We start from the raw sequence: 19,595 nt of genomic DNA, 5'->3' as shown, positions 1-19,595 counted from the left end.
TCTCAAGATGGAGAACAAGCTTAGTCAGAAACAACCTGTCCTTAAAATAGAGGTGACTCTCAAGAGCTGTGTCTGTAGCTCCTTATCTGCCATTGAAGTTTCCCTTCTGTAAATGTGAAAGTAACCAAAAAAAATTATCCCCGCCCCCCAGTACTGCAGGGCTGGGCAGTAAGTTCTTAAGCAAAGAGCAGTAGTAATGAAAAGGCATTGATGTGATAAGTGGAAACCAAGTTGGCATGATAATAATTGCTATATAAATCAATAAAATAAATACATCAAAATGAGTAAAAGCTTTTGTAAAGATTAGCCATGAAAGTGGGCATGAACCTGAGATCTGTAAAAAGCAAGGATATGTGTGAAATGCATCCTGGGCAGGAAAATTGATTTCTCTTTAAAAATGGTTTTGCTTTTAGGTGGTATAAAACTAGAGCTATTGTTCCAAGCATTGTAAAGTCTTTCTAATTGAATCATTCTCCCATGAAAGCATAAACTGACATGATAAAGAGGCATATGTTTAATAATACTTCAAATAGATACTCATCACTTACCAGTTTAGAGCACAACATCTGCTTCTAGGGGAAAACACAAATTTTGATGGATCAGAATCAATTTCCAAACAGCAGCCAAGCCTATGACACAAGATTTATACTCAGTCTCTCAGTCTCTGTCACCTTGATTAGGTATCACTACTTAATATGATAGAATTATCCTGATATTTATGAAGAGCTTCTTGTTTCTTTCACATTAAGGTAGTTTCTAAGCAGCATCAGTGGATGAAATGAGGCACCTAGCTAACATTTAATGATTTAGCAAGTTAAAGATGCAAGTCTGTCTCCAACTTCTACAAACCACTTAAGATTTAATTATTTTATTTCTTTTGAGGCAATACATTCTTTGGAAAAATTTAAAATGCTTCTGCCCAGTATCTTACCCTGTTTGGATCTACAAATGTAACCTGAGCTGCAGGCCATGGGATAGGTCCACAGGGTTACTGAGTGCAGACTTAGGAGGTCGAGGATTTTCTCTCCTTTTATATGTCCTTCATGATCCTGGGTGGACTTCTGTTGGTCCAGGTGTCTTAAGAGAGTATGTATGAACTGGACTGGGAGAGTCTGGATAGGGAACTGGCCTGCGTTTGTAGAATAAGGGTGGTAGGACTGAGTGCCAAACTGCTCTGCTTGATAGAAAGATAACAGGTGTCCAGCATACTGTGTTAGGGATGTATTTTGTCCTTTTCAAGAGCTAAATATTTCCTGTAGTAATGTTGGTACATGGGTATCTTTGTGTCTGAACTGCGTTACCAACACTGGTGCTTGGAAGCACTGGTTCTTCCACCCCATGGAAGAACATGAGGACAATTTTTGTATCGCCAGTGTAGGGTGTCAAACGAAACTTAGGTGGTTGACAAGACTGCCAATTCCATGTCAAGTCATGTAGTCTAGTGGCATCTGATGGCAACTAAATAGCTTAGAAATGCAGCGTAATAAACTCCACTGCCTTATGGCACTCTTCAGCAGACACTTAGCTGTCTCTGGTGGGATTACTCCTGATGTGGGAGGTTTCTGCAGTTCTGTAGTAGGGTAGCACCCCAAGGCTCGCTCTGGATTGAAGGTCAACTCTTTTGTACAAGGTAGTGCATAGGTAAGCCAAGGGTTTGCCCTAATAATCTTACAGATGAATTTTAGAGAGCGCTTGACTATTTTGGCCTCCCTTGAGGCTCCAAGTCTGTACAGCACCAAATGCCTTTGCAGTATTTAGCAAATGATTTATAGTGGAGTAACAACAACTTTCCCTCATTATGGATAAGCACTATGCATATGCTGTTACGAGAATAAATCCATCTATTTTACTCTTTCCAGTACATCAGTTTTAAAGGATGGTTATTAATGACATTCATAGTGTACTTATACATGCATGATTAATGTATAAAGTTTTTACTCATGAAATTTCAAGGCACTAATTCAAAGAATATAGAAGGCACTTAAAATAATGAAGGAATTTTAAATCTCATAGATGATATCGTTTAGTGTATTTCCTACCTTGTAGGCTCAAAATTCTCAGGAAATACCTTTAATACATATGATATCCTCAGGTTCTGTCTTGCATTTTGATAGCTGAAGCATGGAGTAAAACCCCGAGTGTAACCAGGCAATTGCCCAGGAACTTCACAGCTGTAGAAGACAGCAATTTTTTCCCCCTAGAAGTTGTCTTTAATCAGCCTTTCCCATCTTTTGATCTGCAGTTTTTAGCCTGCTTAAGTGATTCCGTGACATATTCTTCCTTTCTGTGTTCTTATATGTTTCCATTAATACTGATGGTGAATGTATATCTGCATTTGAAATAGGTATGTAGAGATTTTTGGTCTTGCTTGCTAATTACTTGCTTTCTTCGTCAGCTGGTGTGTGCAACAGCCTCTCTGGAGGGCCATCCTTCTGAGGAGCTTGTCCTGACAGAGCCCCCGTTCTGCTGTGCAGAGCACTGTCAAGTCCTTTAAAACAAATGAGAGACAAATTTCAGAGAGCCACGTTCTGAATCTGACAATATCAGATAGGTCATGGTGGCTTTGTTTGGTGGCTAGTTAAATTGGATAGTTCGGCACATCCCTACATGTTAATGGTTAAATGTATTCATTGTTCCAACAAAGGCCTCATTCACGAGGGGACTATTCTCTGCTTGTTATGCATGCATAATTCCCATTAATGCTACTGGGGGTTAAGTGTGTATAGTGAGGGGGGGAGAATGAAACTTATGTTTACACATCCATGTTTGCACTAGAGAAGAGATTTTGTAGCTCATGAGAAATTGGCTATGTTTCCACAGGTTCCTTCGCTTTATGGAACTTTAAATCTCAGCTTTAAGGAGGGAATGAGAATGGGAGAAGGTGACATTTGTAGAACTGGCTGCCACCTGTCTGTGTTCTGTCAATAGTTAGAAATATTACTGCAGTGCTGCTACTTCTCAGCCTTTTGAAAGTAACTCAGTCCTTGGAAATTCAGGGGTCTTATTTGGATATCAAGATGATGACTCAGAATCTCTAACATCAGGTGCAAAGTTTTCCCAACTTTTGACTCATGTTAATCAGGGTGACAAGATTTTGTGATGTATACACAAAATGGGTATTTTCCATAGAAAACCTTCAGATTAAGATTCCTCACTCTTAGGTGCACATCAAAGTCATGTAAAAACCATAAAGGAGCTAAGCATCGCCTAAGAAAGCCTTTCAAGTTCCAGAAAGTGCTTGAACTACTAAGGGTTTTGAAGTGCTCTAATCTCTGACATGGGTGACGTGCTAGGCTAGCGCTTTTTTGTTTTGTCACAAATCATCCATGCACATAGTGCAAAGGGACCCTGGCAAAGTCATTTTACTTTTGAAAAGGGCAGTTTTTTTCATACCATTATGCCTCCCATTCACATCTACATGTTTGCTTCCACTTTGTTCAGGTCTAAGTAGCAGGGCATTTGCATAGTCTTCCCTTTGTTCTCGGTAAATATGGAGTAAAATGAGCAAGATCCGTGCTGTGAGATTAAAGCTCTACTCTTGATCTTAAGGGCCAAATCCTCACAAAAGATATGGAAAGGGAGCGCCAAAGGAGCTAGTGTCCACAACAGCTTGCTCTGGGTGCTTTTGCTAGGAAATGTGAATAAAGGGAGGGTAATCTGGTGAAAACTGGGTGTAATTAGGAAAATACACTGTTGAGAGCTGCTGAAAGAATAGAAGAGTTGAAAATAGTGCTGAAATGGACCTGAAGTGATCATCTGGCCCACTCCTGCTATTTGCAGCCAGGATTAGCTGTGTTTAAAGCAGTGATAGAAGATCACAACTTCCTTAAGGTGTGTATTCCAGTGTTTAATTACCTTACTGCTTTGCTTTTTCCTAATGCAAAACCTGACTCTCCCTCGCTAAAATACAGGCCTTTTGCTTCTTATCTTGTTCTTAACACCTTCTTCCTTGCTATAACATTCACATATATGAAAACTGCTTGGGTTTGTTCTGCTCTGAAACAGTGCTCTTTGCATTTGCGCTGGTGACTGATACAGAATTAAGGTTTTTTGGGGGTTAAGTCTGTCCAACCTAAGTTTAGGGTACATGCAGCAACGTTGATGCATGCAGTCAAATGAGCTTTAAAAACAAATTGACATGAAGTGCATTAGTTTAACCTGGAATGATGTTGATTCAAGACATGGTAACCAATTAAGCATCATAACTTGATTTGGTGTCTGAGCCCAAAGAAAAGTTCCTTCCGTATTTTAGAATATTGTGAAGAAAGAATTGTGTGGCAGATACAATGTGGGGATGTGAAATTCCACGCTCATTGAAGCAAAATAATCCCTTTTCTTGCAAAATGACTAATTCACAGATCTGTAATGTGATGACAGAGGGGAGCATGCAGAGAAAACAGTTTTCAAGTGATCAAAATCAACAGCAGTTGGTTTGGAAGGCTGTTAGTGGAAAAGCGCAGGGCTTTAGCACAGTAGCATGGAGACACCTGGAGATGGGAGGCTTGTACAAAGGAGGATGTGTCAGGGCTGCAGGGGAGCACCTAGCTTGAAAATCTCGACATTCACCCTGGGTTTTGCTGGCAGTAATTAACTGTATTGCAGATCTGTAGGCAAGAAGATGGATGTCATGCTACTGAAAACAGAGGAAGGTGGCCAAAGTTTTAGATCTCTTGTGAGCAGAAATAGCGTTTCCAGGATAAGTCTGAGGATCTCTAGTTTTCCAGGTAAAGAGTAGCTCCGGCCCTTAACCTTCTGTTCTTCAGTGTGTCACTGTTATGGTGTGCTCATTCTTGAGCTGTTATATTGTGCCTGAATATTACGCTGTGCCTGAATTAAGACACCTCCACCTCTTCCAGATCAGGGCTTGTGTCCTGCCGCTCCAAAACACGGATGTTAGTCTGAAACATAGTGCGTGGCTGAACTCCAAGTTACTTGACCTGGAAGTCTGTCAGAGGATGAAACCTCAAACCTGTCTTGTGTTTGAGCCTTATTCTTCTTCCATTACAGAAACGCAAGAGGTGGGAACTGGGAGGCCTGAGCCATGTTGTCAGATGGGACAGGGGCTTGGCACTTAGTATTTGGAGAAGAGCACCCAGGATCTTGTATGGCTGCCCTGTGTTGGCAATTGAAGTATTCCCTCCTTGCAACACACAAGATGAAATGTTCTTCACAAGTATAGAATCTGTAGCAGGTGCTTTGTAAGTTATCTTCATTTGACATGGGTGTTTAAAAGGAGAGGTGTAACGAGCCTGAAGGCAGGAGAACAAAAAGTACGTAGAAAATCTCACTTTCCAAAACAGAGTAGAATTCTAAAACAAAGTGAGATGAAAACATTGTTTTGAGAGATTTCTACTCTAAGAAGACTTGACCTGAGCCTCCTAATCTTAGTTCTGAAGTCTGGAAAAAAACCTGTTACCATTCAGAGTAGCTCAGAGTTGTATTTGGCTAAAGAATTGCCTGTTCAGTTTTGAGCTGCAGTAATCAAATGTACTCTTCTTAATCTGGGTTGCCCTAGGTAAGTCAAGCAATACAAACGTTTGCCTTCCCCAAAAAGCAGCTGTGGTTTGGCGGTACCTGTCTGTGATCTACAACCCTCTGGGAGCTCCCCCATTGCTGCTTGTGTACCTGCCACACTTGGTGTCCTTCTCTGATGGAAGTAAACCCTGACGGTGATGAAAAGTGTCAATGTCATTTGTTGGCAGGGCTGTTGGCTTACATTTGGGAAGCGCATTCGAGAGTCGCTATCACAGGTGCCAAGACATTAGCTGAGTAGCAGGGATTGAATAGGGCCAGCTCGTGTCAGCTTGGCTGCCGCTGTGTCTCTGATGGCTGCCACCTCAACCCAGCTTCCTTTCTAACCGCCTGCCTCTGGCCTTTCCAAATGGAAATCGAGTGCAGGCGGCGTAGCGCTGCCTGCCACTTTGTATAGCTGCCCTAGAACAGCTCTGCGGCACGGTGCACTGCTCTGCCCGTCCTGAAAGATTAGCTCTGAAGCATCAGTAACACCTTTAGTTCTGAATGGAAGAACGCAAGCAAGAAGGGAAATGCAATCAGTTTGGTGTACGGTGAGTGGTGCCTTATTTTAGTGCTAAAAGGGAAGAAACATGATTTCTTAATTTGTACAACAGGTGCATAGGATCAAAATCCAAAAGAGGCTCTCAGAGGACACTGAACATGCACATAGCAAAAGGCAGTCTCCACTAGGAATTACTAGCAATCTAACGGAACAAACAAAAGGTAAGTATCCTCTTTTATATGTGAGAAACAAAGCTTGGATGCTAAGGGACTTGCCAAAGGTCAACATATATTTTAGTATTGCCAAGCCTAGCAACTCATCATCAAAGGTGTTCAGCCTGGTTTTCAGTAGTAGTAAGTCTGTGGTCTCAGCTTAAAGGCTTTTGGAGCACATTCCAAAGGATTCTGCCTCAGTTACCTTGGTGCAAGGTGTCCCAGCGAGGTACAAGGCTTATGTGTAATCATACTGATGGGTTCTGGGAGGGGGTGTTGGGACACATCATGTGCACTGAGCTCAGCCACTTTCTAGGTTCTAGGAAATGTGGTTCATGTAGTCCAGCATGGAACAAGGGATTTGAGCATAAATCCTAGGTTCAGCTTAGACCATCAGAAACAGGCTACTGGTCTTTGGTACATCACATGGGGCTGTCAGCTGGTACTTCTGGGGCATGGTGCGTGATGGCTGTTGCAAGCTGGTGGGTTTTTTTTACCCATAAGTACTGTGCAGTTGTCCTGCACTTTTCAACATGGTGTAGCATGGATCAACCGCGCCGTTCCACTAGCTGTGTCCTTAGAGGTGTGTGGATATGCCAAGGAATAGCCCAGCACAAGGGTGTGGGGCCAAAGCACCGAGACAGCACATGCAAGTTTTATTTCTTCTGAATGCTCACCCTGAATGAGTATTCATCTCTAGTTAAATTCAGTCATGTATGTTGAGCTCTTTTATCTTTTGTCTGCGCTGGGTTGCCTTCCAATGCCTGTGGGTACAATTCATGATAAGAAACTCTAGTTTTATATCAGCATCACTGCTCTTGACAGCACAGGAATTACGTGCGTAAGGAACTGAAGAAAGGGGACACAATGCACAGGCTTTGTGATGCTGTAGTCTTGCTGTTGCCTGGTTTAATTAATTACCATGTCACGGGAGATGAAGTTGAAGAATTGGTTGTAGTGAGGGGTGTCTAGCTAGTAATCAGCTGCTTAGTTTTGCTTAGTTTTGGTTCAGCTTTGCAAATGATTGCTATTCCTTTTGTGTAAATAGTGTCAAGATGCTCATTGTGCTTTTCTCCAAGTTTTCAGAGTTTTTCCCCCCTTTTTCCTAAAACTAAAGAAATAAAGTGGAAAGGAGATTGGAATCCTAAATAATTTAGTTCAAATACTGGTAAAATGCTGATAGAAACTGTCCGGTAAATCTCCTTGTAACTGTTAACTTCGGCGCTTGACTTCAGAATGAGAAATAGCCAAACTGGTCAAAAGCATTTGGGTTTGGGGCTGTAAAATAAACACTTCAAGGAAGAATGATACATGTTTGAAGGAAAGAGAACGTATTGTCTGAGCACTTGGCTTCATGTATGGCTTTCAAGTGAAAATGGCAAAAATGGAAGTATTCAAATCTGCGGGGAGGGCAGGATCAGGGATTTGCTCTGATGTCCTTTGTCCCAGTTTCCCCTTCTGAGGCTATTGACCAAAGATCTTCTAGTGCTTGATTCCTTTAGATTTTTCTTTGCTTTTGTTTCCCCTTCCAGTCTAATGTTCTGACAGATTTTTATGTTGACAGCTGTAGTGAAAAACAGTAAGAAATACAACTGAACATGAATGTATCAATACTTCTTAAATGTTCAGGGCTATGCCACCTCATATGGATCCTTACCACAGCAGATGAAGCAGTTCCTACAAAAAAGGTCATCTGTCATTGGTAAAAACTGTTGGCGTTAACATCTGAATTATTGTCAGGCTTCAAAGTTGAGATAAATAAGGCAATTCCCACCTTTCATAAAGCTATTTTATTTCATCTCCCTCTAGAACTAGATAGACAGCCTTTTATTGATTTGCATTCAGAAGCTTTCTTTATAGCTGTACAGGGCTAGAAACCTACATTTTTCATTTAAAAACAACTTCAGTTTTGTTGTAAACACTATAATCCACAGAGAGCTGCATATCTGTGTTTCAGTTCAGGCTTTCCACCATGTGGTTTCTGTGGCACTCTCCTTGAAGTACTGCAAGTCAGAGTTCTCTGACAGTGAAATGCTTTCCCACTGGAGAGAAAAAATTCAATTGTTTATTGTTGTCTTTAGATGATACAGGACAGGAAGATTTACTAGACTCCAGTAGAAAATATTTTTTGTGTGTTTATGACTCTTGATGGTGAAAGATTGTGTGGGATTTTCTGCTATGAATGTGATGAAATATAATGAAAGATGAGTGATAGCAGGTTCTTTAATATATGAAAGTTCTTGTAATTTTTCTCTAACCTCTGCATTGCAATTACATATGTTGTCCCAGGAAAGTTAAAAGGAGTTGGCATTAGAGTAAATAATGTATAAATCCCCTTGATACAGACCCACTGACCTCTATCAACCTAGACTGTTTCAAAATGTTCTTTATGCGTCTGTCTGCAGTTGCTTAATTGTCAATCTATAGAAGTACAAAATTTGGAGGTGTAACCCCTGTGCTCTGCTCTTCCATGGGCAAGGCAGATAGCGCTTGCCCTTCTCAGCACTTGACACTTCCCAAGCTGACTCTCATCCCTTACATTAAGGCAAATCATCTGTTAAAAACAATTTGGGTGAGGGTGCTGTGGCAGATCAGTGAGTGCTCATGGGAACCACATCAGAGAACCAAATACGAGGCCAGCAACAGCCTCAATGGCTGTTTGCCTTCAGCCTCCCAGGTGCAGCCAGAGTTTCTAAGGAAAACTGGGGATGAATGGCATGAGAAGGCCTCTACCTGCAGCAGCTCCTTCTTGTTTTCAGGGAAGTTGTGACCTAGGAGCTGAACATGTCTCCTGGCTGCACTGTTTCACCGAAACAACCCACAGCTATGCAAGTGGTTGAAGAAATAAAGATGTTCCCAGGCAGATGGGAAGTTGAGTGAAGGCTTTGGGGAAGAGCAGTAGAAGAGGCCCTTGTTTGAGGAGGATGAGAAGTGGGAAGAGGAGGACCTGTTCCAGCTATTCACTGGGTGACGTTTCTGTGAGCGGAGGGACATCCAGTTTAGTGCATAGACATGTTCTGCTCATCAGGTCCCGGCATGAGGCAGGTTCCATGCGGTACAGCCAAGGTGCAAAAGCTGGTGAGTATAGGCATGCAGTAATCTAGGGTGTAGGGCAAGAGATGATTTGGAAACTAGGCCAAAAAAACAGAATACAAGAGCAGTGAAAACTGGGCAAACAAGGAAGTGAGGGAAAAAAACAGACAAAAAGTACTCAGCAGCAAGGCCTAACAATCTAACATCTGCATTCTGCAGATGCTGCCCTTAAGACCTGTAAATTTGGAAGAGTTCCTGCTTTGGAAGTTGATCAGGGCCAGGGCTTGATGGTCTCCAGCTGTCCTGCAAGCTTTGGCACTTGCTGATGCTGCCAGCTCACTGGAGTCATGACATGTAGTGTTTCTTGCTGTTCCTCTTCCTTTCTCATTCAAGGTTTCCCACCCCACTTGAATTTGCTGGCATAATTCCAGTGCAATCAAAATGGTCCTCCTGTATTATTATTATTTTTTAATATATATATATGTTTTAGTGTGTGTGTGTCTACTAAAGAACTCTTGAGCTTATGCAAGCTCTTTTGACTGGAGTAGGAAGTAGCTACATATGCTAATAGTTACGTTAGTAGATCATCTAAGTGGTACTTGATAAAACTGGAGGTGTTTATCTCTTAGGCTTGATTGTTTCAGCTCCAGTAGCACATCTGCTCATGGCTGTTAGTGATGCTTCAGTGTAGCTTAGAATAGCAGTAAGAAGGTAAAGTCCACTGATCGTGTTAAACAGTATCTCTGTTAATGTACAACAAGGGATCGGAGAAAAGAAATTTTCGTGACTTGTATTTTCCAGGCTGTGCTTGTAGGCTGTCATGCTGCATAAACAGAGAAAGGACAAATTCAGGTTCTGTGGTCAATATTGTTTTGGTATTTCTTCAGCTTTTTGGCTTTAAAACAGTATGTCAAAGGATCCTTTATCTACGTAATCTTATTATTAAAGCTAATTTAGAGGAATAAAATCTCCTCCCTGTAACCTACCTGGATGTTACCCCTTGCTCACGGGAGCAGGTTTATAGGGTTAGGTGCTATTTAATGTACTGCACTCATTTGAACCAGTGTGTAATGCTGTGCTCCCATCAGTCTGTTGTACTGCTTGTTGATTTTTCTGGTAATTCCTGGCATGTGCTACTTGAGGTATAATAACTATGGTATTTAGAAGACTGGTAAATCAAATAGTAGCCATTGTATTATTCACCCATCATGCTTGGTGAGTTTAATGTACTTTGAGTGACTTTATAGTGCGAAAATGTTAAAGCTGCAATGGGATTGAGCTGTGCTTGCTGCTAGGTAAAGTTGGTTTGTGTTTTTGTGGATGAGTGTTTCTCAACAGTGGCCTTGCAGCTGTAGGTAATGATGGCTTTAGCGCTGCTGTGGCACACAAGCTCCATAAAGACAGGACTCACAAACTTCTGGCAGCCTACAGTGGCTGCGTTTCCCCTCCCTGGTGTGGCTGTGCTAGCGTGGGCTTTTCTCATGCAACTGCAGGGGGAGCCCTGGTTGGAATGTTTCCTTTTCCATTTGTTTTTGCCTCCTTCCCTAAATTAGTTGCTTCTAATTGTTGAATTTTCCTCTAGCTGAGGCAGCAGCTGCACCAGACAGATGAGTCTCAAGAAGGACAAAGTGTTGGCTCCTGTTCAGCTGGGCCAGACTTAATGCAAGGTACTTCTGGCACCTTCTGTGTTACTGAGGCGTAATAGATCTTGGAGTTTCCGAAGACATTTGTAACAGCATTAAAACCCTGGGTTTTGGATAAGAGCTTTGTTTGGAAATACTGTTGAAAAGTTTGTGATAATATAAAGGAATAATAACTACTAGAGGGCGGATCTCACTGAACTTTCCTTCTTATAGTGCTTGTTCAGGAATATTCTGTGCCGTGGAAGCTGTAGGCTCAGCTTGTACAAATCAGCCCATCTGACAAAATTCTGGAGGCACAGTGGTTAGTGCGTGTGAAAGATCTGTTTTTCTCGTTTCAGAGTGTAGCTTTTACAGTGTGTGCAGCATTTTAAAGACAGGGCAGGGTATTTGACATCTCTGCTGTGTGTCCAAAGCACTGTTAAGTTACATGGTGAGCTAACAAAACGAATATATATTTAGCTTTTGAGAGGAGTGCATTTTATTCCTAAATAGCAGGCCTCTCTTTGCTTTTGGGAACTTACAAGTATCCTAATTCAACTACCTTTAATGGCCAAGGTCTGTTTGACTTCATTTGTACCAAAGTTCAGAGTGGAGTCCCCAAACTCTGCTGATTTAAAACAAAAGTAACCAAACAACACAACAAAACACTCTGCAGCTGACTTCAGCAGAACTGGCCTGATTGAGACCAGGTAGGGATCGGTAGTTTTATGTGCATTTGGCACCTTAAATATTTCATAACTGTGAGAGAGAGGTAGTGGATAGATGATGCCTCTGCATGTATTACTTGCTTTAAGGTTTCAGGAGTTTTGAGTAGGAATCGTTGCTTTCCGGAATGGTCCAGTCTAGTATAATTTTTCTTGCTCTGAATGTGACTTTTTTTAATTGCAGCAAAATACTTTATCCTGCTTTTTTTTTTTCAATCATCACTCCAGTTTCCCAGATCCTGCAATGTAGAAACACAGATGAATAGATACTTGTGCTGTAGAACCCCCTCCAAGTGCAAGCTGAGGATGCCATTCGTGCTTTTATTGAGGAAGGGTGGGATTGCTCCAGTTCTATTCCTTTAAGCCAGGGAATTCGATGTGACAAATTGGCCATGTGCTATATTGTATTAGCCCATAAATTGTTTCTGCCATGCCTGTCAGTGCCCTGAATGTGTTCCAGTGAAATAGTTACAGTAAAAATTTGAACAAATATTTGATTGAAAAGTCTTTTTGTCTGTCTCAAACTGCAGATGAACAGAACGGTGTGATTCTTTGTGCCATAATGATTCACCATAATTACTTGGTGAGTCCTCCTTCTGGGAACTGGGGATGAAGTAATCCCTTGCTTAACCGTGGCAGCTGACCGGTTAAAAAGCAGCTCTGCAGAAAAGGGTCCTAGCAGACAAGAAGTTAACAGGAGGTAGCAGTGTGCCTGTGCAGCCAAGGCAGCCAGCTGCATGCTGGGCTGTTTTACCAAGAGCATGGCTTGCAGCTTGGCGACAGGAATTTCTGTTTTTTGACACTTAAGACTGAATCTGTCCAGCTTTGGCTCCCAGTACAAGAAGGACGCTGGCATAGTGGAGCAAGTCTTGTGGAGGGCTCCCATTGTGGTCAGGGGCTGGAGCGCATGTCATAGGAATAGAGGCTGGGAGAGCTGGGTGCATTCAGAAGGTTAAGGGAGATCTTACTGCTGTCTTCAACTCTGTATTGGATGGAAATGGAGAAATTGGAACCAGATCCTTGAAGGCACACAGTGATAGGATGAGAAGCAGTAGATACAAGTAGGAACATGGGAAGTTCTGATTAGATGTATTTTTTTAAATTTATTTCTTACCATGAGGATGGTGGTCAAATATTGGAACAAGTGCCCAAAGAAGTTGTGGCATCACCTGTCCTTGCAGATGCTTGAAACGTGGCTGGATGAAGCCCTGATGTAGTTTGACTTGCTTTAAGGGGAGGGCTGAACTAGATGACCTGTGGAGATTCCTTCCAAACTAAACTGTTTTATGGTAGTACAGGAAATAAGGAGCTACTTGGAGAAAGCAGATATGCTTCCTAAAGAGAAATAATCAGGATCAGTTGCTGAAATAATGCTATTGATAAGTCTTCTACCCTCTTATTTATGAATGATGCTTTTTTTTTTTTTGGGCCTTTTTTCTGGTGTACAGAATGGCTTTGCTCCTAAACTTGAGGAAGGAGTTTCCCCATAAGGTTTTCCCCCCATTGGCAATCTGCAGTGCCCATGCAGTAGTGTTCATGCAGTATACCCCTTGGTCACCACTGAGTCATATGGTCTTCCTCCCCTCTTTTTTTTTCAGTTGGAGAGTATGTGCATTAACAAGAGAGATAAGATAAATTCATTTTGCCTTCAGCGTTATTAAAGACTTACATACAAATAATCATCTCTAATTTAATCTCAGCACCCAGGCTTTTGTAGTACTGAAAACTTTTATTAGGTTTCTATAATAGTGTTAAAAGTCATACCCCCAGGCTCATACTGAAGCAAGAGAAACTGCCAAGCTCTGTGCAAGACAGTACTGACCTGATAGTCTTGTAAGGGGACTTGGGCTTGCTCTTTGCTGGTCTTTTAATGGTCTGTGTTCTGCATCAGTCTCCTCAACAGTCAGGGCAAGCCCCTGACTTGTGTTGCTGTTCGTAGTTGAGTGCTCTCTGCATCACTTTGGTTCTGGACCAACAAAAACTAATCTTCAGGCTCCTGGAGTCTTCATCCAAGGAGATAATTGGGTGGGGAATCCGAGGAGTGTGGTTTCAGCTGAGATGTCTGCACTCCTAGAGTTTTTTGGAGATTTCGATCCTTGTGATGCCTTGGTGCAAAGAGGAGTGCTAGGTGCAGACATGACAGCTGTGCTTCACATACTGCAGGTGCAGGTCTGAGCCTCGCAAGGGGCTTTCAAACAAAACCTGGAAGGACTGGTGCAAGGGGAAATGTTCTGAACAACAGGTTGGCATTGCAGAGGCCGAGTAACACAACCCTTCTGTTCTTACCCCCGTGCTGTAAAACTGGCTTAGTCACTCAGGAGTCTGCACTGTCATTTCGCACGTGCTCCGAGCTGCCAGCTCAGAAAAGTGGTCCTTTTCCAACCCCTGCTTCCTTGTGACAGAACAAACATATGCTCATGGGGTGAGCGACATCGGGGAACTGCTCCAAGTTAAAATTAGCCTGGCCAAGAAGCTAATTTCAACCTGGGCCAGCTTCTCTGGCACAGGAGAGCGTGCCCAGCCGGTGACGAGCACGCAGGCCTCCCGCTGCTGCTTTCAGCCGCCTGCCAGCCTCTGCTGGCGTGAGTTGGTCCCGTCCTTCTGGGACCTCAGGGTAACGCGGGTGGTCGTTGCTCCTATTTCTAACCTTGCATCAGAAACTGAAACAAATCCGCCTCCAAAATGGTATCGTGAGTCAGCATTGTCTTCCGCAACAATTTATTTTGTGAACTGCAATCAGAATCTAGATTCATTGAAATATTTCACTTTGGCTTTGACATTTTTGATGTGAATTAGCTGCACTTCCCAAAGAGTTGTTACACACTGGAAGCAATGTTTTTGGGTCAAATATGATGTTTCAAGCAGGTCAGTGTTTTGACTTTTTCAGCATGTGAGATTTATTGATTTGTTGGCCTGGAGCTGGCCCTGAACGGTGCTTGTTTGGATGCTTTTCTATGGCTTTTTCAGTATGTCTGGTGTACCCTGCTACTTATTTCTTCATCATTGTCAGCTGTATGCGCCATCTTACTGTGCATTAACCTGCACAGCCAGATGGTGACGATTAATGCAGTGTAATTGCTCATTAATGTTCACGTCCTGTGGCTCGGTTCTCTGGTGTCCTGAGTGAAATTTTACAGAGGAACGCATCATTTTGGAGAGTCGGGGCTGTTTGCGTCCAATTGACTTAAAGCCAGGGGTCCCCTGGGGGCTGGTGGGCAAGGGCCTAGCAGGTGCTCAGGTGGCCACTGGCCCCATTGGAGGGGAGCTCTGTGGATGGTGAGGCAGGGCCTCTGGCCTCCGGGAGAGGGCGATTCCTGCCCCACAGCCATGAAGGGACAGCAGAGGGGCCGGTGGAGGTGCTGGCTGCTGTGACTGAGGCTTGCCAGGCCCGACGGCCCCTGACCTGCCTGCCGCCATTTTCAGTGTGAGGTGAGGGGAAGGGAGCACCTGAGTGGCACTGTCATGACATCTCTTGTTGGGGAGTTCTTACATTGGTTTACTGAGAAATATGTTGAAAATAGCTTCTTTTTAATGTGTTGTGGCTATTTTGGCTCTTTTTTTTTTTTATTTTCTGACACCTCTGTTTTTAGATTTTCTCTCTAAACTTGTGACTTTTTTTTTTCCCTTAAAACATATATTACATGAAGCATGAGAGTGTATTTATCAATATTTTGTAGCAGCTCCTTTCCAGAACTTGATGATACCTGCAGATACGGTGGAGTGTGGCAAATGGAGCTGAAGTGTCCATCACAACTCCATGCAACATAGGCTTCCTAATCAAGGGCACTGAACTTAGTGAAACACATACAAAGACAAAATTAAAAAGAAACTAGAACAAAAATATTCCACAAAAGAAATAAGAATTTTTCTAATAGACTTTAAACTTTTTCTGTAACTTCAAGAGGGAATAACTTCAGTGCCTTTGCTAAATACAGGCAGACTGTAACTTGCTTTCAGAAATTCTAAGGTAAGTGTTAGGTAGGTAGAGGTCTGTCTGTACATGGCCAAGTTTAGAGATGATCATTGTAGGTGAATACCTGTTGACTTTCAGTACTACTTAGGCTCAGAAGTTGAAATAGCAGTCCATGACTTCCCGGTGGCTGTATATAGCTCTGGGTCTCTGTAAACGTGGCTTGATAGTTTCTTACCACTGGCCTTACATAACTGCATTCAGGCTGCTACAGAAATCAATTATATTTTGTGGCAACTATTGCTGCTTGTTTTTTTTTTTGTTGTTTTTTTTGTTTTCACTATTTCTTTTTTGTAAATCTGATTTAGACAGGAACTAAAGTGTCGAATCTAGAGAGAAAAGAAAAAAAAGCCACCAAGTTGCCAGAGCTTTTGGAAAGTGCTAATGCTTTTAAACTTTTTTTTTTAGTTATTTTTTGAGCTGTTTAGTAGTTCACAGGTTTTTGAGAGGCTTCTACTACTGTAGGAGGTGAATAGGTGGTCTCTTGAGGCACTGCACAGGTACATATTGGATCCTAATCTAAAGGCATGTTTTTCACTCAGATGTTAAAGGTCTGCCTTTAGCAGGAGTTTTACAGTGGAGATGTTGCCCCTTTGAATGTGCATCTTCAGTAATTCTCCTGTGTCCTTGCGTTCTATTTAAGTGTTTTTATGCTTAATGTGTTTGTTTTTTTTTTTAATGTGGTTGTTACATTGACATTAAGAAGCATTATTTATTTTTAAGGTGCAACTCAAAATATTTTCTAATTCTTATGTTTCTTTTTGTTCCCCTTCTTATAATAGAGTCAGATTTACAGATCTGTCAACATAGAGCGCCAACATGCTGCACCAAAAAAATGGAAGAAAGCTACCAGGCAGCTGTTCGAAGGGAGAGGTATCAGAGTATCCAGGCAATGAATTTTGAACTGAATTACATGATTGTTGGTCATATCACAGCTTTTCAAGGTAAGAACTTTTGAGGTACTCCAGTCCTATGATGAGTATTTTGTAAAGACATCCTATGCAAACAAAGGAAAAGCTCTTTTTGTTCTTCATTTCCACTGCATTGCATACAGTAATTGTTGGCTTCTTGTTTACTTCCCTGCTCTTTAACGATCCTGCCTTTGGAAAAAGGTGAGGGTACTTAGTCTTGACTGTTATTTTAAGTATCTGCCTAAATCTAATTAGGAATAGATTAGCTTTTGTTCCTGAGATCATATTTAAAATGATTGTCACAGATTTTTCAAGGCATTTCCAAATGTCATTTAAGTGCCTGATGGCTGTTTGTGCCTTTTAATACCGGCTTGTGTTGCCAAACCATTTAAGGATGTGGAAAGTTAAATCAAAATGTAGTTGTTGAAACTGAAGAATAGGTGCTCTAACAGATGTGTCAAATGAAAATACAACTCTCTTCCTTTTAAAATGTTTCACTGCCCAGTAGGTCATGTGAAGAGTGACCAATTTTCAAGTTGAACGTTGGATGCATGAAAGATCCTGGACTGAAAGTCTGTTCTTATAACTCTTGCTGTTCTCAAAACTACCTTCTAACATGTTGTTACAGGTTCTACAGAGTTTCTTCACACAGATAGTTATTGTACTATTAAAGGGAGGGAAACGGTTATATAGGTTTGTGCACTATAAAGTGTTGAGCACTGGAGATTTTTCTCCAGAAAGGCTTTTAAGCATAGACTATGTGAACTTTAAATATATGAGAGTTGATTGATTAAATCAGTCATTGAGTGTCAGTCATTGAATTCAGCTACTGACTTATGTGGACCTAACTGTGTGCTTAATTTTAACTGACTGTTTTGCTATATTTAGTGCTGAGCACCTTCATGGAATGGGTTTTGAAAACAAGCCAATAGTTATTAAAATATGAAGTGCCGAGGTCTGTATGATTAAACCTATAGTTACAAGGCAGTTATTTTATCAAGTAGTAGCTTTTTTTGTCTAGTTTTGTCCATTTGAGTGAAAATACTATAAATAAAAAAGTGATCGACAGTTAATAAGAGCATATTATCTAAACTCGACAGTCAGATGCTAGAAGTCATAGAGATATGTAAATACAAGGTAACAAAATTCTTCTGCTTTTGGTTGTTTGCTTCTTCCCTCAGTTCTGTACCTGTGGGTGAAACACTTCATTTTGGTTCATTTTACAATTAGTTTTTGAAAATATTTTAGTATCTCCGATGATTTAAAATTTTAGTTAGAGCGCACTTGGTCCACACAGTGCTCTGCACTTTGGAGAAGCGCTGCAGTAAAAGGGTGTCTGTGTTGGAAAAGGGTGATTGTGTTGGCATTGTTAAATGCCGGTGAGTTGTTCAAGAAATCTTTCAGTATCATGACAGAATAAAGATAAGGTCAGAATAGATTAACCTACCAGCCCCTGTAGGTCAAGCTGGTAGCTTTATTGTCCTGATGAAGCTTTTTGATGAAATTAAAGTATAGTTAGACATTTAAACACAATTTAAATTTACAAGTGTTTCCTAGAAGTGGGTAAATAGTTTGCTTGTAACTTGTTATGGCTAGCCTTCTGTCTACATTAGGTGGGAATACTCAAAAATGCAACTTTGCTCTACTAGGAGCTGCCGCCTTCTTTGTTTTTGTCCTAGGTGTAAGTGAAAAGCCTCCTTATCTATCTTATGCTGTATAAACATTCTGTTGCTACCAGTAGCACTGTGTGAGATATTCACTGAGAGAATGATCTTTGTATTGAGTTAACTCTGTCCTTTTGGTCTGTTTTGGTTTGTTGCTATTTTGAGTGATAGTGTGAAAGTGCTTAAAAGCACATTTAAAGTCTTAAAAAACAAAAAACAAAAAAAGCTCTCAGGTGCCTTTCAGATTTCATATTTCTTGCAGCAATGGGAACTAGCCCAGACTTGCGAAAAATAGCATATTTTTCATTTGTATGCTGTGGTGTTCAATTGTAAAGTTTTCATGCACAATTTACTTCCTTTATATATATATATATATATATATATATATGTACACATACACACATTTTTATTACTGTTAGCGTAGTCAAAGCAAAGCAGTAGTTAGTCTGGCTGTCTACTGGTGAGGAAAATAAATCTTAACAGCTTTTTATGCACTTTTAGCTGACAATACTGTTAATATTATGCCCATACTGATGGAATCACTTTCAAGACTAATATGATACAAGAATTAGATTTCGAGTCCAACTTTGAATGTAGTGGTGCAAATTAAATTTCAATGAGAAGACAGTGCAGATTTTTTTTGAGAGAGAATGTTTCTGATGTTTCTGTCCCCTTATTTTCTTTCATGGAAGTCAAAAGATGTTCGCTTCTAAGGGCTTGCAATTAGATATTAATGGGAAAGAGCATTCTCTTGTGAGTAGGAGTTTTAATATAGCTTCAGTCAAATATTCCCTCTGCAGTGCCTGGGTACTGCAGTATCAGCTTGTGGACATCTCAGACCGAAGAAAATTATTATTATTATTATTATTATTACTGAAAGAGTTATTTAAATACTTTTGCCCACAGCTGAAATAAGACAATATTCACAGGTGTCAGAGTTAGATGTGCAAAATAATTAGTCTGTAAGACTTGATTAAGTATACCACAGCTGTGGGCAGGCTTGTTATGTTTGGGCTGATGCCTGTTCCATACATGTGGTCAGCCTTACAACTGCAGTTTAATCCTGCTATTTTTCCCCCTTTTAAGTCTTCGATATTAGCAAGCCAGTACTTGTTCAGACACTTCATAAATCAGTCTTCTGCTTGGGTGATTTTTGCTTGAACTTTTGTGTCCTGTTGCTGTTGCACCTAATTTGGGTAGGAAGAGGCTCATTGGCATCATCTGCAGGTTGTAAAAATCCTCTCCCCATCAGTAACAGGACAGAAGGAAGGGAGAGAGGTGTGAATGAAGGAGCCAGCTGGATGCCTGGGAAGTATGTTGTCAGAATCAGCTCCTGGAAAATCATACACTGTCACCAATCCTTCCAGTGTTTGAGATGTGGAATGTAACCAGGCCTCAGGGGGAGGATTTCATGGAAAGCTGCTGGATTCACTCTCTTAATG

The 19,595-nt window shown here is 41.3% G+C and overlaps 1 protein-coding gene across 4 annotated transcripts in view; it reads left to right on the top strand.

Moving 5' to 3' along the window:
- Positions 1 to 19,595, top strand: part of LOC121074895 (glypican-5-like) — a 427,275-nt gene that overhangs the window by 54,436 nt on the left and 353,244 nt on the right. For all 4 annotated transcript variants that reach the window (XM_040567526.1, XM_040567528.1, XM_040567527.1 and 1 more), the window contains one exon: positions 16,361 to 16,522. In XM_040567526.1, the coding sequence (XP_040423460.1) occupies positions 16,361 to 16,522 (162 nt within the window). The remainder of the gene's footprint in view (positions 1 to 16,360; positions 16,523 to 19,595) is intronic.

This window comes from Cygnus olor, chromosome 9 (genome assembly GCF_009769625.2).
Source record: "Cygnus olor isolate bCygOlo1 chromosome 9, bCygOlo1.pri.v2, whole genome shotgun sequence".
Lineage (NCBI taxonomy): Eukaryota > Metazoa > Chordata > Aves > Anseriformes > Anatidae > Cygnus > Cygnus olor.
The sequence above is the reverse complement of the archived record's forward strand: the minus strand, read 5'-3'. Positions and strand labels throughout refer to the sequence as shown.